The 24,042-nt window shown below is 34.9% G+C and overlaps 1 protein-coding gene and 1 long non-coding RNA gene across 10 annotated transcripts in view; one reads left to right on the top strand and one right to left on the bottom strand.

Moving 5' to 3' along the window:
• The window catches only part of Rttn (rotatin), a 163,839-nt gene that overhangs the window by 106,210 nt on the left and 33,587 nt on the right, over nucleotides 1-24,042 (top strand). For all 9 annotated transcript variants that reach the window (XR_007348943.1, XM_048806632.1, XM_048806633.1 and 6 more), the window contains 5 exons: nucleotides 3,851-4,037; nucleotides 5,385-5,476; nucleotides 13,140-13,233; nucleotides 18,376-18,568; nucleotides 20,407-20,497. Coding sequence is in view for 8 of the 9 variants with exons in the window: in XM_048806632.1 (XP_048662589.1) it covers nucleotides 3,851-4,037; nucleotides 5,385-5,476; nucleotides 13,140-13,233; nucleotides 18,376-18,568; nucleotides 20,407-20,497 (657 nt within the window). In the remaining variant the exon portion in view is untranslated. The remainder of the gene's footprint in view (nucleotides 1-3,850; nucleotides 4,038-5,384; nucleotides 5,477-13,139; nucleotides 13,234-18,375; nucleotides 18,569-20,406; nucleotides 20,498-24,042) is intronic.
• LOC125617850 lies at nucleotides 8,568-9,325 on the bottom strand. Its single transcript, XR_007348944.1, has 2 exons — nucleotides 8,931-9,325; nucleotides 8,568-8,840 (listed from the first exon to the last, which is right to left on the bottom strand). It is a non-coding gene; the product is annotated as an uncharacterized LOC125617850 (long non-coding RNA).

The following is a 24,042-nucleotide window of genomic DNA, read 5'->3' as shown; positions in this document are numbered from 1 at the left end:
GTACTACAGGGATACTGCTACATCGATGTTCATAGCAGCACAATTCACAATTGCTAGACTGTGGAACCAACCCAGATGCCCTTCAATAGATGAATGGATAAAAAAAATGTGGCATTTATACACCATGGAGTACTACGCAGCACTAAAAAAATGACAAAATCATAGAATTTGCAGGAAAATGGATGGCACTAGAGCAGATCATGCTTAGTGAAGCTAGCCAATCCCTAAAAAACAAATACCAAATGTCTTCTTTGATATAATGAGAGCAACTAAGAACAGAGCAGGGAGGAAGAGCAGGAAGAAAAGATTAACATTAAACAGATACATGAGGTGGGATGGAAAGGGAGAGAAAAGGGAAATTGCATGGTAATGGAGGGAGACCCTCATTGTTATACAAAATTACATATAAGAGGTTGTGAGGGGAATGGGAAAATAAACAAGGAGAGAAATGAATTACAGTGGATGGGGTAGAGAGAGAAGATGGGAGGGGAGGGAGGGGGGATAGTAGAGGATAGTAAAGGTAGCAGAATACAACAGTTACTAATAGGGCATTATGTAAAAATGTGGATGTGTAACCGATGTGATTCTGCAATCTGTATTTGGGGTAAAATTGGGAGTTCATAACCAACTTGAATCTATTGTATGGAATATGATATATCAATAGCTTTATAATGTTTTGAACAACCAATAAAAAAAATAAATTAAAAAAAAATAAAAAAATAAATTGTACTGAATTGATAATGTGGCTAGTTAGCAGGTACTAGGTGGAAAGGCCCAGCTCCTGCACGTTTCCCCACTGTCTTCTGGTATCCAGTGCTATTGACAAGAAGTCAGTTCCAGGACAATTCTTTTTTCTTCTTTGTGGCTAATCTTTTATTTGGCATCCTCTCTTTATTCATGGTATTCTAGAGTTTTATGATTATGTGTTGTTTTTTCATTTCTCTTGAAATTTATGCTTAATTTATGCTCCTTAATTTTAAGTCTTAGGTTTTCCATATCATTTTGACATTTTTTTTTTCATATTTCTTTAAAAATGATTTTCCCCTTTCTTATGCCCACTACCCCCTTTCTGGAAATCTTACGAATCCCATAGGTCTCCTGAGCTGATTTTCTCTTTCTCCTTATCTTGTACCGTTCTCTTAGTGATTTTTGCACTGCTTTTTGGGATATGAATTCTTTTTTACACAGCTGAATTAGTTTAGATTTTATTTTACATCTATTATTATGGCTTCTTTTCCTATCTTTGTTTTCTCAATCTGTTTTTTTTTTTCTCTTTTATATTAGGAAGAAAGAACAGAGAAAATTTAAATTTTTAAATTTTGAATTTTAATTTTTAAATTTTGAATTTTTAAAATTTATTAATTGAGAGATAAACATATTTGGGGTAATTAGATTACCACTGGTAATTTTACAGTTTGGTGAATAACAAGAATTCTCATAGTGTATTTCCTGTAGTACTTCTCACTTATTTTGAAAATGCTTACAACACAAAAAGGTTGGGTCTCAGAAGATAGTGGGTTTTTGTAACTCATGCCTTCCCAGCAGATGGTACAATGGTCTGGCCCTCAGTAGATGGAAGAGCTGTTCAGGAGCTACAAATACTCAGGTGTTGTCTTCTTTCAAGATTTAAGTGGTTGGCGCACTCCTTTACCTATTTTGATTAACCCTTTGTGAATTTAGGGCTATGGTGTAACTGATACAGGATGCAATGATGTATATACTATTTTGCAAACTAAAATTTTTTGCGGGGGCGTACTGGGGATTGAACTCAGGGGTACTCAACCACTGAGCTACATCCCCAGCCCTTCTCGTATTTTATTTAGAGATAGGATCTCACTGAGGTGCTTAGTGCCTCGCTTTTCTGAGGCTGGCTTTGAACTCATGATCCTTCTGCCTCAGCCTTCTTAGTTGCTGGGATTACAGGTATGTGCCACTGCGCCCAGCAACAAAACTAAATTTTGAATACTTTTATGTAATGTGTATAACAACTCAAAATTATTCTGGTCATCATATAATGTATTTAGAAAAATACAGTTTTTGTTCCACTTTATTTAAAAATTTTATTTTGTTTGTTGAGTTTGGGTAGTTGTAGTTAAGCTGGTCAGTTAGTTTTATTATGTCCCCTATCCCACCCATTGGGGGTTAAACTCAGGGCCTTGAACTTGTTAACTAAGTGCTCTATCAGTGAGATATACCCCTAGCCCAACCTAGCTAGACTGTAATTCTCATCTTGGCTATTAATTCATTCCTTGAATTAGTGTAATGAAGGTTCTAATTGGTGATTTTAAGAAGCTATTGCATGTCTTTTGTGTGACATATTTTATACATTTAAGAATAACTCACTTAAAGGGTAGAACATTTTGAAACTATGTATGTCAAGGTTGGCTGTAAGGTTGTGGATGAATACTTTACCCTAGAAAATTAAATTAAGGTAATGTGTGAGAGGACACTTTTTTGGTAACATAGGCCTTGGTTAATAATGAGAGTGTCCTGACTCTCTATATATTCTCCTGCTTTATCTGCTTCTTCTAGACCTCTAAATTTATATGAACACTATCATGTGCTAACTGTTCATTAGTCTTACTTCTTTTCTCTCTTCTTTTTGCAGTTCTGGGGATAGAACCCAGGTTCTTGTACATGCCAGGCAAGCATTCTACCACTGAGCTATAACCAAAGCGCTGTTAGTCTTACTTCTCATTTAAATTGCTCTATTTGTAGAGAATAAACTCAGTGATGAATAGATTTATTACAGTTAACAATAACAACTTCATAATCATAAAAGGTATTCAATATTGAAAAGGTTAATTGTAATGATAATACTTCAACAAGAAATGTTAGAGGAAATTGTTAACATTGTTAGTGTTGCTATGCCTATAACTGGTGAGTTACAATGTTTCTGAATAGTATTGCCACCCTCTCCCCTGTTGTTAGGAGAGGTGTGAGAAGACACATATAAATATGTCTTATGGTTAAGGGTAAATAAACTTTGAGTGTGTTTTGACCATACTTTCCTTCTTGTTGGCATTTAGATTTCTATTTTTCCCTTTCTCCCAGGGTATATTTAAAAAAAATCTTAACTTTAACATTTTCCAGAAAATAGAAATATTTTTAAACTAGTGATTGGTGGTATTGTCAACTTTAAACGAATCCTCTAAGATTGATCTTTATCAATGGATATTGTAGGAAAATTTAGTGAGTAGCAGTGCAAAAGGTATTGGAACAAAAGTTCAAAGAGATAAAATTTTGTAACAGTGGATTCTTTTCAGGTGGCAGGTGTGTATACGTGTGTGTACGCGTGCATGTGCATGGGTGTGTGTGTGTGTGTGTGTGTGTGCATCATTGTGTGTTTTTTCCTCATGTGGGTTTATTCAGTGGAAAGTAATATGGCAAGCAGATTTTAACATAGATATTGATGAATTTTTAAATTTTATCTTATTTGTTTGATAGATACAAAAATGTTTTTGTACATAATTATTTGGACTGCATTATTTTGGATATTTTAATAATTTTTTTACTATTGTCTGTAAGTTGAAAAGTACTACTTTTATTGTGTTTGTTGCTTAAGTATGTAATTACCTGGGTAAAGCTTTCCAGAGACGCAATTTGAATGATGTGGCTTGTCAAGAGATACAGTAGATGAACCTGCTGTCTTCAGATGGGGGCGTAGGCAATGCAGACTACAGTGTTAGGAAGTGCTTTCTTTCCTCTAGGTTCGGCTGCAGTGATCATGGAAAGGGTGTGGTAGCATTTGGTAGCACCCATTTGTTTCAAGCAGAGACAGTAGATCTTTTTGAAGAAACTGTGCGATAAGTTAGTGTCTTTCTCTTCTTTTCTCCCTCTTTTCCTACAGGGCCCTTGTGTTCATGATGAGGACTCTGGCCTATCACTCATAGGAAAACCTGCCCTTCAGGCTCTTTTATATCACTGCCATTTTTATGAACATTTGAATCAGATGGTGAAACACTGTTACCTAGGACTGTATAGGTTTGATTTGAACTCTTCTGCTTTTGTAATTTCAGAAGGCAGAGATTCAAATGGTAAGTAGAATATCTTTATATTTTACTTTTACAAAATGCAACTATTTAAAAAGATGTTCGAACCACGTGTGTTTGTTAAAAATCACTTGGAAAAATAATAAAAACTACATGGAAGATATTTAATTTAAATGGAAGATAACCTTATATTCTATATATTCCCTTGTATTATACATTATCACCTCCAGTCCTAATACCCAGAGGGTACCCTTGTAATGTTGGAATACATTTTTTCCAGTCTTCTTTCTCCGTGTAGCTTCTGTCTGTTTTACAGAATCATGTTCAGGTTTTTTGTGCATTTTTGTATTCCCTTCTTTCACTAAACATTGCTCAAGAATTTTTCTGTTATGAATTCTTCATGGAAGCCATTTTTGATACCTTACTGTTTCACAAGTTTGTTTCATGCTTTTCAGTGAACTTTTATAGTTTTTTTCTCTATTCATATTTCTTAAACTTTTTTGGAACACTCATTCCTTGGCAGATTATGATCCTTTTACCCTTCTTGTGAATGACATCTTTTCCTACTAAATTTTTAAATTTGTTTTGCTAATGGTTTGAAAAAGCTGTTTATTTTTGGTATATTACTCATTTATCAAAATATATTGTTGAAATATTTTTGGTTCTTTATGTAGATACTCTTGGATTTTCTAATAGGTATTAGAACATATAAATAATTGTATCTCATAAAAACAAATAGTTTTAAAAAATTGCCTTGTATTTTTAAGTTAATTTTTAAAAGCAATTTTTTTAGAATCTTGACATAATTTTACACTTACAGAGAAGGTTAAAGCATACTACAAATTTTCCCCAAAGTTAACATTAGTATTTACTTCCTACTTCATGTGTATTTGTGAATATAAGTAATATTTGTTTACATGCATGTATATAAGTGTTTTTTTTCTGCACCATTTAAAAGTAGGTTGCAGACATGAAGTTTTTTTATTCCCAAATACTTAATTGTGAATTTATAGTTCACTTTCCTGTTCACTTCCTAGAGGAATCTAGAAGAAAGTAGATATTTGATAAAGTTTTTGAACATTCTGAATAAATGTTCCTATTAGGAAAGTGACTTGTTTAGATTTTTCCAGATCTTTGTTACTCAGATCATGGCTCTTGAACCAAGTGTCTTGTAACCTGTTAGAAATGCACATGCGTAGCCTCCATGCTGGCTTAGGGTGTTAGACTTTCTGGGACTAGGATTCAGGAAACTGCTTTAACAAGCTCATGATGATTCTTGCACATTAAAAGCCTTTCTCTGTAGACCTTGGTTGGTTTCCAGAGATGAGTATTTTTCCTATTATTGCAGTACCTAGGAGAGTGTCCATGTTAACAACTTTCTTGTTGTCACAGGTTTGGATGACTCATTTAAGTTTTGGAGGGCTCCATCAAGAATGTCCAGTCAAGATCATGATCCAAGTTCTCTCTCCACCACAGAAACAATGGTACTTGCAAAGAATGTATGAGTACTTACTTAGTTTTAATCTCTGAAAAATAATGATGAGATAAGAACAGATATAGACTGTAAGGTTATGATTATAGTAGATATGAGTTTTTATGAAGTGTTCTCTGTGCAGAATTCTGCTTTTTTTTTTTTTTTACTTAGATTATTGCATTTAACCTATCACCAGTCATACATGGTAGATTCTTTTGTGCTTTTCTATATAAGCAGGTCACTCAGAAGTTAAGTAACTCTGTGATCAATTGTGCCAAAAGTAGCAGAGATAGAACTTCAAGTTAGGTTTGGTTGCTTCCAATTATAGTTGCACTAATATCCTTTTAGTTGAGAGTTTTTTATTCCTCTTTTCTACCTTTTTTCAGATAATCAATAGCATAAAAACTGAAAATATTTAGCTTTAATAATAGAAGAAAAAAGCCTCTATGTGATTAAAAATAATTATCCTGAAACCTCACTTAAAGGCAAAGCATCATGATAAAGTTTACCCATTCAAATAATTCCAGTGTGGTATGAATGATTTAAAATACATCCTAAAACTCGAATCACATAGAAACTTCTCTAGATTATCTGAACTACCTGAAATGTATGTAAGCTAGCTTACCACCTGTCTGCCCTCAGCTTTCATTCATGCTTGAGTTGCTCTGTGCCTAATGATTCACACTAGGTTTCTCTTCGTTACAGGGGTACATAATCATTCTTCTCAATGGAAAAACATGTTTAATTTTAAAGTGTTTTGGAGATTAGATAGTGACTGTGTTACAGAATCTATTAGAAAGGCAAAGGTTTTGAACCTTTTCAGGAGTAAAAACTTTTATGAAAATAATAAATAATTATTTAGACATTAATAAAATTTGCCTTCTACAATCTCCCAAACATGGGTACTTTTTGCTACAATTTTAAGAATATTTTTTTTCTTTTTTTCCTAGGAAAAGAGTTTGCTTAGTTCTGCATTGGGTTTGTATATAGAAAAGTGGGATAATTACCCTCCTTCCACTAGAGGTCATGCTTCCCTTTCCAGATCAGGGCTAGTGTATAGCTTTGTTTCAGCAGGAGAAACAGGATGGTTAAATGCCACAGTGAGTTCTGTTAATTGGTTATTTAGTTCACAGAAGGGCAGCATCAATTTATGCTTAAAAGTAAATCATCTCAGGTTGTTCTGTTAAAAGGACTATAGAATAACTTTAGAAATATTGTACATTCTTCAGTTCTTTCTTTATTGTAGGTACTGAGTAAATAGTAATTTCTCTAATTAACTTTGAATTATCATGGCTAATCTGTAGACACCATTCAAGCCGTATTTTTTTCCATCTATACAAGAAGACCTAAGAACGAAAAGCAAAATCAAATCAAACTTTTACATTTCTTTATTTTATATCAATATATACATTTTACATGTTAGAATGCTATATTTTCTGAGAATAATTTTGGAACTGATTATTAAAAATCATTATTAAAACAGAAGTACTGGGCTGGGGATGTGGCTCAAGCGGTAGCACGCTCGCCTGGCGTGTGCAGGGCGCTTGGTTCGATCCTCAACACCACATAAAAATAAAATGAAGATATTGTGTCCACCTAAAACTAAAAAATAAATATTAATAAAAAAATAAAACAGAAGTACCTCTGTGCTAGTCAACTTTCTGTTAGTCCACAAAATACCTTAGACACTCCATTTAAAGGGAGGAAAGGTGTATTTTGGCTCATGGTTTCCCGGGGTTTCAGCCTCTTGCTCTGTTGCTCTGAGTCTGTGTTGGCATAGTGCATTCTGACAGGAGCATGAGGTAGAGGAGGCCCCGTTACCTCATGGCAGCCAGCAAGGAAAGAGAACAGGAGGAAGGGGCTGAGGTCCCAGGATCTGCTGGGATCCTGGGACAGGATCACCAGATATCTAACTTCCTCCCCTGGGCCACCTCTTGAGGGTTCCAGCCCCTGCCCCCCAATAACACTGTATCCTGAGCACCAGGCCTTCAACACATGGGCCTTTTGGGCACAAAGTTCACACTGCAACAACGTCTATTCATGTAAAGGTCTTTAACTTCTTTGTGTGTGTGTATGTGTGTGGGGGTTACATAGACTTTGAAAAATTTATACCATTGAAATATTTTAATTTTTAAAAAATTTTAATATATAGTTCTATGTAGCATAGAAATTTTTTTTCCCTGATAGACTGATATTTTGTTAGAATTTTTCAGTCAACTCTTTTCCATTTTTTTTTTTTTAATTTGTAGACAGAGACTTTGGAATTGGTGGATTTTTTTCACAAAAATAGTCTTGTTACCCTAATTCTACTATTTGTCATGTTTTCTTTATCATGCCTCATATGAAGTATATTATTGTCCCAAAAGGAGAACAATCTGGAGAGTTTATTATGCCAGAGCAATTATATTTGGGCCAAATAATATTTTCTCTAGTATAAGAGAAGGTCGAACTTTCAAATTGAGGTATAAATTGAATGAGTGTAAATCTTGCCAATTTGCTTATCTGGTTATTTATATCTTTATCTCCTAGACTAGAAAAATTGCAGTTTTTTTTTTTTTTTTTTTTTGGTTGGGTTTTCCATTTTCTCTTTCTAAGGAAAGCACAGTCTTTTTTGATGTGGGTCGTATTATACACTGTGCTCTTACTGGGTCATTATCCACTCTTTGCTGTTAATGCCACACTAGGGGTTTTAATAGTGTTTTCTAATGAATATTAGTTCATTTGGTTGGCATGCCTTGTGATCACTGGGACCTGTATGTTTTATTAACTGCAGATAGAGTAAGCTGGGTATCATCGTTACCTTCAGCGTGTTGTCCTTGTAAGTGCTTCCTCAGAAGTGGCCCCCCTCCAACTCAGGCATTTGGTATTGTTTTTCCTCCCAAAATCACATTTCTGTTCTCAAAGTACCCAAAATGGCTGTGTGTGTTTATGTCTCGTACCATAGCAGTAGGTAGCAACAGCTTGATGGCCAAAATTTGGTCATTTCTGTTGCTTTTGAGCTGAGCAATGTGTGCATTTTTAAAAATCTGTTATATATCTTTGTGAAATATGTGGAGAACGAGTCTAAAGAATTGTTACCCTAATTCTACTACTGATTTTAGTTTATTTCATTTAAAGAGAATTTAACTCATTAATCTTTTTTGTCTAACTAAAAGTTAGTCTTACTCTTCTATTTTACAAAAGAGGAAATATTTGGCTTTAGCTGTTGGTCACCAAGGTGTACGCTACTCCAAAGCCAGACGTGTGTGATGCCATAGTAGATATTGGTGTGTGATGCTATAATAGATATTGGAATCAAGGTGCAGTGCAGTTACCCTGGACGGATGATGAAATAGAAAGTGATTTTATGTAGTAAGTAGCAACTGAAATGGTCTCTAAAAGACTAACCTCTTCTTCCCTCTTAAATGTATGCATATATTTGTAAGAGGCTGAAAAATACAAAGATATCTTAGGATTGAACCCACTTAATACCCACTTAGTTAAACATCTAGTTGAGAGCATAAAGGGTAATTAGAAAATAACTGGATACTAACTCTTTTATATTGAAAGTATTAGACTTTCAGAATATGCATGGGATTGTTTGGTGTAGAGTATGTGGGTGGGTAAGTCTGAAGATTGATTACCAGAGTAACCATATAGCAGTTAGTCAAGAAAGTTGAGTCAACTTTGGATTTGAAGATATAATAGCAATTAAGGTAAAGATACAGGGGCTGGGATTGCAGCTCAGTGGTAGAGTGCTTGCCTCGCATGTGTGAGGCACTGGGTTCGATCCTCAAAACCACAAAAAGTAAAACAAAGGTATTGTGTCCATCTACAACTAAAAAAAAGAAAGAAAGGTGTTTCAGTAAAATGAAATGGCATGAAACATTACAATTTAAATTAGAAAAGTAATGTATTGACATTTGTTTAGGAGTTAGTTAAAAAATGTTTCATAGAATGAAGAAGAATAGACCAAGGACGATTTAAGCAGGGATGGATCCAAGAGGCATTTTGAAGAAAAGTAGTTTTGACATAGGCATCAATGATTTGGCGTGTGTGTATCTCCAATAAAGTGACCAGAGGAAAACTTGAGAAGGCAATGTGTCCCATAGTGGAGATTGTGGAGAGGAATAAAAGGAATAGTATGCTTTGTTAAATAAATTTCAACTCCCCGTGGATTACCAGGGACTAAAACTCTTGTTTTCTCGTTCCTGAGTATGTTAATGTTAATGTAGATCACTAGGGTACAGTACAATGAAAAAGAACAAGCTTTTTTTTTTCTTTTGGGTTTTTTTGGTATAAAAATTTAATATTAAGTCTATTAATGAAACTTAAATATTGATGGTTACTGATACATATCATTTTTCTTAATGAAATAATATTTAGAATATAATGTTAGAATGACTATAATAGGTAAAAATAGAATATTCATCCTGTTCTATTTGCATAACATTGTTTTATAAAAAATTACTCTTTTAAAAAATGTTATTAGAGCAAATGAGATTTATGTTTCGCTCTCTTTTTTTTATAATTATTTTGAACATTATTTTGAACAAAGTATTTTGAACAAAATTTCAGTGATTTTATTGAGCAGGTAACTACAACTGAGTAAAATACATTTGGATCTTTTTTTATATTTGTGCTAAAATTATATTTTGGTAACGGCTTGATCATTTTATATAATATTAAACTTCTATGTATAGAAAGAGTCAACTTTCTCACATTTTAGAGCTCAGATTACTATAATTTCTAGTTTGCCATGGGCTATTTTACCTGTATTAAATGCTGTGAGTGGATTAAATTGTTAGATCCACACCATTTGTTGGTGGAACCCTTTTTACACATGAAGAAATAGCTTCAGAGAATTAGAATTTAAGTATTTGACCACAAGGCTTAAAGGAGGAGGGAATGAGATAAGCACTGGAAAATTTGTTCTCCCTCTAAAGGCAGCACAGTACAGGGGCTGTGGCTCCTGTGGTATCCAGGTCTGCAGTTAAGTGGTCTTCTAGTTGACATCAGGAAGCTCATATCATCCCCTGCTGTTTCTTTCAATTGTGCTTTTCTGAGCTTTCTTCTTTTTTTTTTTTTTTAATAGACTATACACAATCCATTGAAGGATGAATCTATTTCAGTTGAGCTGATTTAAATTTCTTGTTACAAATTAGAATTGATGATTACAAATTGGAAAGCAGGAGGAAGGAAGCCTTTGTGCTCTTAAAATCTGTTCATAAAATGGGCCATAGATTCATATAGAAACTTTTAAGTTCTACTCTTTTGCCATGTTTTTAAAAAATGCTACTAGATTTGTTAGTCATCTTATATCTGAAAGTTTATACTCCTCGATCAGCATCTCCCTATTTTCCCAGCCCTAGCTCCTGGCAACCATATTTTGATTTATTTGAAGCAGTTTTAGGACAGTGGCTTTAAGTACCATCAGTGTTATCTCTTCTGACTAGCTCTTACCGCTTTCTCTGACATCAGTAAGGAAATACGGCTACAAGTGTATAGACTTCAAAGAAAACTGCTTTACTTGTCTTATCAAGGGCATATAAATTGAAAACCTTAGGCTACGTCCTATGACAGATGGACAAAATTATAATTTTACACTGAAGCCATTTTAGTGAGTCTAGAAAGTGATGGTTACAAAAATTAGATAGACTGACTAGGACAAGAGGACAACCCTAAGCCCCCCACTTGGGGCTTCCTACTTAAAATGGGTTAGAGAGCAGAGAGAATGAGAATTCTGTGTTATGAAGAAGGAAGGGGAGTTTACAAACCTCAGCATGCTCCATTCCAAGTAGTTTCTTGTCATACACATGATGCTGAACTGAGGGTCCAAATTGATGATCTGAGCTGGGCAAATTCCTTAACTTCGTAGTCCTCATCTCTAAGGAAGGATGAAACTGCACCTTCAGTAGTTAATGTGTGACTACCAAGGCTCCAAGTGAAAGTAACAGATTTGCATATCAAGCGTATTATCAAATATAATCAAATTAATATTGGTGATTATTTCCAAACAAGCACGAATTTGAGCATAGCAATTCAGCTTAAGACTTTTTTGTTTTTACTTATTAAAGTAGTAATATGGTAATACAAATTTCAAAAAGGATAGTAGAAATATAGATAACCCCAAATCAACTAATAATGTATTACCATATAAAGAAGTCCTTGTGTGTTTCTCACGACATGGAGTAAGTTATAATATTGGTACTTTTTGAGAGCATCATTTCTAAATTGGTGTCTTTTTCCTGGGCTTTATTGAGGAAATTTATGACGTTTATTAATGCCTCACCTTTGATCACAAGTGACTCCCTTGTGTTCTTCATATGAGCCAGATATTTAGTCAGCTCTTATAAACTTTGCTTTCTTACCCGGAATGCTAAAACTACAAACCAGTTCCCTGCCTCTGTTTGTATCAGTAATGATAAGGGCTTCTTGAGTTGGCTCTTGAAAGAATGTTCAGTGGAATGATAAAAGGGTTCCACCATCATTTGTCCCCTTAACTTTCTCACATAGCCAAAGGAGTTTGTAGTAGGAGACAGATAGATTAACCCACTCCTGCATAGTCTATGATATCAGTATTTGTGTTTGTTTTCTTCCCAGAACTGAAAACTTATCTTAATGTCTGTTAACAGGAACATTTTTTACATACCTCTCATTCCAACCTGAGCAAATACATTTTTTTAAATGAACAAAAATTTTTCCCTATTATTTGACTCTAATAGAAAATATGAGACTTAATGCCTGTTTATGAGTGATTTATTTAGACTGAACTAAGTAGCCTTAGGTTTTGCTTTTATTGATCATAATAACCCTAAGGTACAACACTTTAAGTGTTAGGTCTATACACAATCAACATATGAATGTTACACACCACATAGTACCTGAGTCTGCACTAGCATTGATTTATAAGTTCTGTTGAAACCAGTTGCCCTGTGCTTGCACTATCCCAGAGACTTCCTTGGTGTGAGCACCTCACGCCCTCTTCCAGAGAAGAAATCAATGGTGAGAAAGACAGAGTTATCTGACCTTGCTGGATATGATGTTTTTATGTAGGAGGTGCCAAACACATTAACCTGGGTGCTTTTAGTTGTAGGAGGCTACACAGTCTACTCATCTCTAAGCCTTTGGGGTGAAACTGCATTTGCTTTCCATAGCATTTGCTGTTTAAAATTTTAAAATATGCTGTATTCTGAAGCATAGTATCAAAATGTTGAATTGTTAAAAGAATTCTTTTTCTGGTATGAGACAAGGTAAAGAAAAATCTTTTAATACTTCTGCTAATTTTTATATGCATTATTAAAGTAGTGTGTGCTATTCAAAACATTAAAAAACACTTATTATAAATCCAGAAGTGCAAAATATCTCAAGAATCTAAAGAATTTTAGGTAAAATAGTTTATTTTAGCCTTTCAACATTTGGGCAATGAGGAAGTAGACTTAGGAAGCTTAGCTTTATATCAAAACTGCTTCTTTGAGTTACTGATTTATGTCAACTACAACAGTTCTTATAAGTAGTTGAAAAAGCTGTTAAAAAACCTGCTATATCTGTCAAGATATGGAACGTTCTCTAGTTGAGCCAACTGTTATGATTCTGTTCCAAACCTTCCTGCCTAAGGTTGTCTTGTGTTCATGCTGCATGTGTTTCCTTTTCTAAGCTATGTTAGTAAGATATTCTTCCTTCCTCACCCATAGGTGGCAGCCTCAGTGGGCAGTGCTGAAATCCAGCCACCTGTGCAGTCAGTGGTGCTACTTCCTGAAGCCTCACGTGACCAGCCGATGGCTCAAGGTATCCTTCTAGAAAGACATTCTGCTTTCAAAAAGAAAAATGATAAGTTGATCTAGGCATATATTTTTAAAGAACAAAATGTTAATGGAATAAGTCACAGAATATGATGGAATAAATATTTCAGAAATTAATAAAACAAGTGCTCTTAACTAGTAAGTAAGAGTTTGGCTATCATATAAATAATCTGATTGTAATAAGGTTCCTTATTGGTTAAGTATAGATATTTAGTATTTGAGTCTAGAAACCAGTGAATTTTAGTTAATTCTTTTTTTTTTTTTTTTTTTTTTAGCTACCTTTTTTGGGAAAACACTTTACCATAGTTGTCTACTTGAAAGTAAAGAGATTCTAATCATAAATTTCTAAAGCAGTGCTTCCATTTGAAACAAAGAAAATCTGTTAGAAATACATGATGAACAACCTGGGATTTACTTTATTCATGGCAATATATTAATTTTATTACTTTCAATTCTGTTTTGCTTTAAATTTTATTTTGAAGACTACAGTGTAGCTTTTGTTAATTTTCTAGAAGTATATTAACTTTATTCAGTAAGTTTATATTCCTGACCTAAAAGGAATATGGATTCTAAAACGAGAATAAGTTTAAACACTAAAGTATAGCATATACACAGAAAATTCTTTTAGAAATACTTGCTGAATTAAAACTTTGCCTATTCATTCCAGTGTTTGTTCCAGTAATTTCCTAGTATGTCATTTTTATTTTTAGTAATTCATGTTAACAGAATATGAAAGTGTTTAATTTAGAAAATGTTCATTTGATTTTCTGTATAATTTGATTTTTTGGAAATCTTTAGAGAATTAATAATAAGGCTAATTTGAGCAGCAAAAGAGTTTAGTAAAATAGCATGACATAAAATGAAAATAAAATTTAATAAATTTAATATATGCACATAAACAATTAGAAAGGGTAATGTTATGGAAAACCACAGTTAACAATAGCAAAAAGAAGATAAAATAATAGGAATAAACTTAATGAGAAATATGGAAAACAAACAGAAAAGTAAATGTAAGCAAATGGAAAGACTTTCTTTATTTTCAGGTGGGATGATCCAACATCAGAAAGATATCAGTTCTTCCTAAATTAATCTCTATGTTTAATATTGTCCTAATAAAAATATCAACAGACTTTTTTAGGGTGAACAAAATTTTATTCATGTGGAAAAATGAGGGTTCAAAAGTAGCCAGGAAAATATTCAAAAAAGGGAATACCCCTTCTGAACATTAAATCAGACTAAGAAGAATACTTAAATCAGTATTTATGTTACTGCCACATGAAAAATAAATAGAATTGAAAATATATCCTGGATGGTTCAATTTTCATCCTAAATCTATGGATGGCACATGGATCTCTTGACAGAGAGGCGGGAAGCTGTGTAGCTAGTTGCAGTGAGACAGAAGAGGTCTATGTACTTCAGGTCAACATGAGAAACACCTAGGTCCTCAAATCAAAATCATGGGCATACCAGAAGTAAACATATAAGGATTCCTCATAAACTCAGCATAGGGAAAGATTACCCAATTATGCCTCAAAATCCAGATAGAATGAGAAAAGACGGACAAATTTTACGGTAATTAAAAGTAAGTTTTGCAGGGCAGAAATTGCCAAAATCAAAGTCAAAAGACAAATCAGCAAAACTATTTGCAACATTACTCATAGATGGAGATATTTAAACATGTAACATAAAGCATTCTTAACATTTGAGGAGGAAACGAACCCTAAGCCTCCTGTGAAAGCAAGTAGAAGACGTGAGGAGGTAATTCACAAAACACATAAAAATAACTTAACCTTGGTTAGTACTAATTTATACCCCACTGAGATCCAACAATTATAAAGCATTGGCAGTGGATTCTGTTGGCAAAACTGTGGAAAATGGGCACTCTTATACTTTGATGGAGGAGATGCACTGGGCATAATATTTCTGGAAGCAAATGTAGTAGTATCTAATAACTCTGCATGTGTATTTACATTATGTAAATTATAAGTAGGAATTCCCTTTGGCTCCTCACCAACAATGAAAGTACATATGCATGTCGTTATTTCATGCAGTGTTGTGTGGAAGGAAAAATAATGGAAACAACCTGAATTCCCATCATTGGGAGAGTGGCTTTTAAATAAACATCTACCCAGTGAAGAACTAACTATACAGCTATTAAGAAGAATAAGGATTATGTCTTCAAAATAATATGTAGTGATTTTTCAAGAAATATTAAGTCAAGAAGGCACACTGCAAAAGAGTGTAATAATTTTCTACTGTTTGTGTAAGAGAAAAAAATTTAAAAATTCATTTATCTCCTCGTTTATGCAAAAAGATATAAATAGAGAATTAACAGGAAACTAAGGAGCTTAGTTATGAGGGTGGATGGCAGTTAGGCAGGAAATGCCAGCATATGGGAACAGGGCTGAAGAGCTAGAAGTGGAGATAGTGGCTTTTCTCTGCATATGCCTTCTTGTGTAGCTTGACTTTCGTAACAGTGAATATTTCATTTGATGTGAAGAAAAATAAAATAAAAAATGGGGAAATAACATGGAACTCAAACAAATTAATCTAGTTACATTCCACTTACTTGAATAACAATTGAAGCGAGTCAGGAACTCTAACCCAAGTTAACTCCTTTTTTTTTTTTTTTTTGTATTGGAGATTGAACTCAGGATCACGTGGCCACTGAGCTTCATCCCCAGCCCTATTTTGTATTTTATTTAGAGACAGGGTCTCACTGAGTTTCTTAGTGCCTTGTCATTGCTGAGGCTGGCTTTGAACTCAAGGTCCTCCTGTCTCAGCCTCCTAAACTGCTGGGATTATAAGCATGCACCACTGCATCTGGCCAAAGTTAACTCTTGAGCATATTTAAGGCTCTTGTCCTAAGACTAACACTGAAGAAAACTGTAAGCAAGCATTGGGTTCTTTTTACTAGTTTTACTTTTTGCAGTAGTATGAGTTAACAGTTCTGAAACTACTTAATATGTGTCTAATGCTGGGTAGATAGGTAAATGTATTGTGAATGATGAAAGCCAGGTTTCTTCCTTTCATATAAATGAATTTTAATATGGGAGGGGGAAAGATATCCAATAGACCATACAGGGTTAGGTAAATTTGGAGATTTCTGCATGAATTAGTGTTTTTAATTAAGAGGTAAAGAGGCGTGTGTACTTGTGTATGTGCATGAATGCATTCGTCTTACACACACACAGAGGCACATGTTTCCAACTCAGAAACAGTCACACACTAGAGCAGTATATGTACTTCAGGACCCAGATCTTTTCTTTGAATTCCATTTTCCCCTTCAAGGAATAAAGGCTTTTTGTGCTGGGAAAGAACAATATGAACTTGGAGCATCTTACTGTGCTAGAAAATAAGATTCTCTAATGTTAATTTGGTAAATGGTAGAAGGATTTAGGGAATCATATTGAAGGGGCAAATTCCTGGGATAATTTGAATATCAAAATAAATAACGTGGGCTGGGGATGTGGCTCAAGCGGTAGCACGCTCGCCTGGCATGCGTGCGGCCCGGGTTCGATCCTTAGCACCACATACAAACAAAGATGTTGTGTCCGCCAAATACTAAAAAAAAATAAATATTAAAATTCTCTCTCTCTCTCTCTCACTCTCTCTTTAAAAATAAATAAATAAATAACGTTAGGAGATTATAATACAGAATTAAGAATCCTTGAGTCATACTGATATGGATGAATGAGGGGAAGGGAATGTTCCTCCAGATAGTACAAAGTAAACTAAAATTGTTAAAAAAAAAAAATGATAGAATTAGAAAAATCACTGTTTGACAATTGCTTTTGCACAAAGGAAAACATAATTTTACAAAGAAGAAATTTAGTAGACACTCCCTTAATCAAATGATTAAAATTAAGGCCTCCAATAATGGGAGAAAATGAATTGTATTTCCCCTGATAAGTTCACTGAAAGTCTGTATTGTGAGGAAGCCCTAGGCATTCTGCACAAAACTGACTTGCATTCTTTACAAAGTGTCAGGGTCATGTAAGACTAAGCAAGATTGAAGGACTCTTCCAGTTTGGAAAGAAGATACCTAACAACTAAATTCAAAATAGTGTCCCAAATTAGGTCCAAAGAGGAAAAATATTTTTGATACAAATCTATAAAATGTATCAAACATTTGTGAAACAATTGCTAAAGTGGTTAGATAGGCCAGTGCATCAGGGTTAAATTCCTGGTTTTAAGACAATGTCCTTGTTTTTAGGAAGGAAGTTAATTTAGGATTAAAGAAGCATTATATTAGCAGTTCATAAAATGAGAGGTGGGTTGACAGGTATATAAATAAAATATGGCAAAATAATGTAACGATTATAGGTTTTGGAGAATTCCTTGTACTTATGTTTTTCTGTAAGTCTGAATTTATTCAAGGTATAATGTTTTCTTTTAAAAAGAAATAAGCAGTGAAGGTAATCATGGAAAGTGTTGAAGCAGATTAGTCTGCTAGGAAAGATCCACAATCCCAATATCTTCAAATCTAAAACCTGCAATCCCTCAAACCTGTTTTCTCAGTTTCTTCAGCTGTTAACTCAATTAATAGCTAAATTTGGCCACACCCAAATATATTTGGCTTTTAATGACCAGTGCTGATTTGAGGTTCTATTTACTCCTTTATTTACCCTGTTGTAAATGCACATCTGCTCCACTGTAGGAATATTTATATGGGATGTTATCTGAGATCCCATTGGAGGTGTTAATGTGTACTACCTGTGCCTTACTGCTTCTGTAAAATCCAAAAGTATTTTGAATTTGGACCCTAGAAAGTTTTCAGAAAAAGGATTGAGGACAGTCTGTTGGTTCCGCAGTGTCTGAACACTTAGGGCACAGGGTCATGTTCTGTTGTTCCTGCCTTGGCTGTTCAGTGTTCTTACAGAGCATCCACGTACACCTGTGTACATACATGCACACACACACAAACAGTAGAGCATGGAGGTAGGGAATGCAAGGAGCAGCCTGATTCCCCAGCCAAAGGGTTAAGATGAGTCCAACAACTAGGAGAATTAGCCAACCATCTGTTTAATAATTTTTAGTACTTTTCCTTTGATTATAAGAACTTGGGAATATTATGTATAACTACAGATAAATTAAGTAATAATTTTGTGTTTATTTTCAATAATAGGTGAACACGAACCTACATCATCACGGCCTCCTCCTCATTCGCCCCTGTCTGCTCCACTACCCCAACAGTGTGTTTTTGTTACTGCGTCTCTTCTTTCAGCCATCTGCAGCCTCTTGGACAACCTCTTGGTGATTGCTCCAAGAGACACTGTGAATGCTTTTGGGAAAGCTCATCTCATAGAGCTTCTCTGTGGGTAAGAGATGAATGCTGCAAGGCAGGCATGGCTCAAGGTGAATTGACGTAGGGTATGCCTGAAATGATGTGAGACTTCGTGTGTGCTGGCAGCTCAGCTCCTTCAACTCCGGGGTTTTGTGTTTGCCACAATTGTCTCAACAGTTTTTTTTTTTTTTTTTTTTTTTAAGGTCTATTAAAGCTTGTTAATTTCTAAGGCCAAAAGAAAAAAAAAGTTTTTAATTCACTTTTCTCAACCTTATTTGTCTTCTAGCACATCCAAGGAATATGGTATAATTCCCTTGTTGATTATTAATTGTATGTGAAGGAGTTTGAGGATCCATCTCGTTAGTAATCATATCAGAATAATATCCCTGAGTTGAAAAGCTATTGTTTAACTTCATTTGGAGTTATGTTGGTATGGGAAACTAAACTTTTTAGCAGACAATATTTCATTATTAACCAGCTATAAATGTTTAGGGGTATCAGGATTTGATTCTTCAAATTTTTATATTCAGTTGCCTAATATTAATGAACCTCTGATATAATTTTGTCCTGATTTTTCTTATTAAGTGTAGTAGAAAAGGCCTAGATATTGAATTCAGGCCCATCTGATCTTACGATTTTTTCATGCAGTCATGTCACAGCCTTGGGAAATTATTTTAATGTCTAGATTATGATTGATGATACTGTTGAAGCCAGGTGCAGTGGTGCACTCTTGTTGTACACCTCAGGAGGCTGAGGCAGGAGGATTTCAAGTTCAAAGCCAGTCACAACAACTAGTGAGGCATGGTCTCAAAATTAAAAATAATAAAGGCCAAGGAATGTGACTCAGTGGTTAAGCACACCTAGGTTCAATCCTGGTACCAAAAATAAATAAATGACATAAATGAAACCATTGAATGGAGTCCGTAGGAAGATTCAAAGTGGTGGAGTCCAGGCTGCTACTCTGTGTGCACTGAATGTATGTGTCTTTTCTTCCTGACATCTAGTCTTGTTCTAGCCAAGTGTACCCACCTCCTTTAACCACATATCCCTCTGCCTCTCTACCTTTGAACATTTGCTATCTGATATGTCTTTGTTTTCTTCAACAAATCATAATACCTTCTCTTTCTTTTAGGTATGAAATAGCTGAAAGCAAAGAAATATTCTTTGTTCTACTTTACTCAGTTGCAGTTACTCCTTTAACAATGCCCTATAACTTCTGTTTGTTAGTTTTTCTGCTGTGATGCCTGTTAGGGTTGGAAAACTGTTAGTTGGTTGGCTTCTCTTTCCTGCCCGATGCTGCCTCAAGAATGACCACATGGAGCTCTAGGAACATCCTGCATCTTAGGAGTCAGCTGAGGGGGTGATGTGGCCTTGAGGCCACAGCCATGTTAAAGGCTCTTTCTGGAAAAGGCTTATCATGTTTCCATACCTGTTTTTCTTTTTTTATGACTTAAAAAATAATTTCGTTGGTTTTATTTTGTTTTTACTTTCCAAATATGAACATATTTCCTAGCCTGTGTGTTTGCTGTTTTGAACGGGAAAAGCACTACCCAGGTTTTACTTTTGTTTGCTTTCCTTCTGAGTGGGCTTGCATTATATTTTATTCTGCTTCTAATAAAGTTTCCTTAGATATTCTTTTCTGCAGAATTCTTTGCTTCTCAGATTTATCTAACAAGATAAATTTATCTTGCTTCTCACATTTATCCTATTTTCTCAAATACACTTGAAAATCTTTTATAAACATTTTCTTATAAAAATCATTTTTCTTGATTTGAATTCATGTTTACCTTCAAGCATTAAATTCTGATTTATTAACGTTTAATAAGAAGCATGCTGACCATTTGTAGGGTTTTCTTTTTCTGTTCTTTCCAGCATTGTGGATGCCACCTTTATTGAGGCGTGTGTTCAGGAACTCAGGACCTCACTGCCTTCATCACCCCCAGTTGAACATGTCCAGGCTCAGGTCAGTGTTTCTTGTCTGCCTCTTATCTCATGTCTGTGAATTCTTTTGCCTTTAGTGCCAAAAAAAGTAAGTTCTGCTGAGGAGATCTAAACACAGGAGAGGATGAAAATCTCTCAGGATATATATGATTGGTGAGATTATTTGAAATAGGTTTCCTTGGATGGTAGAAGAGAGCAGTAGGCCTGAAGACCTAGGTAGCATTCCTGACTCCATCATTAACCAGCTGCTAAGGTTTAGTCAAGTGTCTAGGTATTGTTGAGCATCACTTAACAGGGAACATTGGCATAACCCATCTACCCCTTTTATGATTTTAGGCCATCTGTTATGTATCTATTATTTCACCCAAGTTGAAGTTGTTAAAATACCTGGTGGTTAAATTATGTATATTTTCTTAATCTAATCTGTTAGAAATAAATTTATGTTTTTTCCTTCATAGATATATACTGTTTCAAGTTCTTACCTTTAGTTAGATTCTGTATGTAAAATATGCTTAACAATTTTTTGTGTAGTTGTTACTGATACAAATTTTATCTCAAATCTAATTTTAATATGGACTCCCAAGAATCTTTTAATGAAAGAAAGATGAACTAGATAAGGAACTGTAACTTTGAGGTGTGTTCTTTGAGTTGTCTGAATTTGGCAGATTCTGTTGAAGACCCTTGGGAACACAGTGCACATAATCTCTGAAGCAGTTCAGCATTGTGGTTTCCTTTGACTCTGCTTGTTTGCATAATGATTGTCTCTTCCATTGTCTGTCAGCACATCATTATGGAGTGCTGCTATATACCAGCATCTCATGCAGGGAGAGCAGATAACAAGCACATCTGTGTATGTCTGATGATTACAGACATCTGAGAAGAAAACCTAAAGTAGGGGATTGGCAGTGATGTCGGAGTTGGGAGAGGAGACCTGTTCTACATGAGGTATCTAGAGAGGGCCTTTCAGACAGTGACTGGTAACCAAAAGTGAGTGAAGACGCTACGGACATGGCAAGATCCCTGTTATCCAGGCACACTTGATGTATGCAAAATACAGAACGAAGCTGGAGGGACTGAAGCTGAATTTGTGAGGGGCAGATGCAGCCAGAGGAGCATACTCAGCAAGAGGAAGGCAGCCTCTGCCTGTATGCTGTTGTGTCCTGACTGTTGAGCATAGTGCCTGTCTCATGGCAGGTGCTCACTGGGGAGTTATATAGTGAATATGTAGTAGCAGTAACAAACATTTAGGGGTCTTTGTTCAGCTAATTTATGTAATCCTAATTACAATAATATGAGGTATCATTAATGCCTCCCAACGTGAGCAACTTGTTGTAGGGCTCTCACTCAGTAGGGGGCAGAGCAAGGATTCTAGCCCATGAAGGTTGGTTCCAAGCCCATACTCCTGACCAGTGTGCTGGCTGCCTTACGTAGGTTAAGTGCTATTGGCTTTGGGGGCATATATAAGAGCTTCAACTCATTCCAGATAATTCTTCAGCCTCCTCTATGCTAAATTCTGTTCTAGGTGCTAGCAAACATCTGTGAACAAAGCAAACAAACATTTCTGCCCACGTGCAGTCTATGTCCTTGTTGCAGGAGACAGACAGTAAGCAAGTAAATAAAATGTAAAGTATTGTACCAGATGGAGACAAATGGTATGGAAAAAAAACAAAATGAGGATGGGTAAAAGGCTGGAGCTTGAAGTTTTTAGGTAGAGTTGTCAGAAAAGATCCCATAGAGGTGAAGTTTGAGCACAGACCCAATGAGGTGAGGAAACCAGCTATGACTGTCTAGGGCAGTTCTAGAGCCAGGGCTCCAGTACCAGGCTTGCAGTCTGTAAAGGTGCAGGTGTATTGGAGGTGCCTGTTGGTAGGAATTTTTTGAACATAGAAAAAAAAATACTTTTGAACTATTATATCAGTATTTTATTTAATCCTATTTATGCTAATTTACAAAAGACTTGTTAGCAAATCCGCTTTTCTCTGTAACACTTCTTGTTGTCTCTCACACTGAATCATGCATTTGTGATAATACTTCATAGGTCCAGAGACCAGATTTGGTATAATTTAAATAGTGGAGAGTATGAAGGGATCAAAACAGACTTCACAGTAATAACAAATTAAATTTTACAAACTGTTTCAGGAAATTGTGAGGTATAGAGCCACCCACACGTTTATATGAAATAAGTCAGAAAATTAGATAAAGGAGAAGTACGACAGAACAATTATTGTGTCATAGTCTGAGACTCTGTTCCATAGAGGCAAATGCCTCTCCATTAACTACTATTAAAACATTAAATTTTTCTCTGGTTAAATACAAAATTTGACTTTGAAAATACACCTTTATTTGGTGATGACAGCTGACAGTTCTATCGTGGCCATTAATGACATGCTTATGCAAAAATTAATCTTTGCTTGCTATGAATTAATTTCAGTTACAAGAATTATGATTAATATTTTATTAGTGTTTTATTGATTTATCTTACAATAACATACTGAAATAACATACTGCATAAGAAAGTAAAATACTGTATGGCTGAGATTGATGGGCTTTTCTTTTTTGCTCACTTTCTAAATTCTTTTTATATATACATATGTGTTGAGTGTATTTTGATATAAATTATACATACATGGAATATAACTTACTCTAATTAGATCCCATTCTTGTGGTTGTACGTGATGTGGAGATACACTGGTCGTGTGTTCATATACGAACATAGGAGAGTTATGTCTTCTTCATTCTACTGTCTTTCCTACTCCCATGCCCACCTCTTTCCTTCAGTTCCTTTTCTCTAATCCAGTGAACTTCTATTCTGCCCTCCCCCTCTTATTGTGTGTTAGCTTCCACATAGCAGAGAGGAATTTGGCCTTTGTTTTTTTTTTAGATTGGCTTATTTCTCTTAGCATGATAGTCTCCAGTTCCATCTGTTTATTTGCAAATGCCATAATTTCATCCTTCTTTATGGCTGAGTAAAACTCCATTGTGTCTATATATACCACATTTTTTTTATCTAGTCATCTGTTGAAGGGCACCTAGTTTGGTTCCATAGCTATAAACATTGATGTGGCGGCATCACTGTAGTATGCTGATTTTAAGTCTTTTGGGTATATGCTGTGGAGTAAGATAACTGGGTCAAGTTTTTTTGAGGACTCTCTTTACTGCTTTCTGGAGTGGTTGCATCAATTTGTAGTCCCAACAGCAATGTATGAGAGTACCTGTTCCCCCACACCCTTGTCAGCATTTATTTTTTATTTATTCTCTTATTTTATTTTTATGTGGCACTAACAGTTGAATCTAATGTCTCACACATGCTAGGCAAGCGCTCTGCCGCTTAGCCACAACCCCAGCCCCTCAGTGCAGTTTTAATTTGTATTTGTCTAACTGCTAGAGATGGTGAACATTTTTTTGTATATTTGTTAACTGACCATATCTTTTCTTCTGTGAAGTGTCTGTTCAATTCCTTTGCCTATTTATTGATTGGGTTATTTGGTGTTTTAGTGTTAAGCTTTTTTATTTATATATATATATATATATATATATATTTTTTTTTTTTCTTTTTTTTTTTTTTTA

The sequence above is a fragment of the Marmota marmota genome, unplaced genomic scaffold (assembly GCF_001458135.2).
Source record: "Marmota marmota marmota unplaced genomic scaffold, marMar, whole genome shotgun sequence".
In the NCBI taxonomy this organism is placed as follows: Eukaryota; Metazoa; Chordata; class Mammalia; order Rodentia; family Sciuridae; genus Marmota; species Marmota marmota.
Note: the sequence above shows the minus strand (reverse complement) of the source record. Positions and strands in the feature narration are given on the sequence as shown.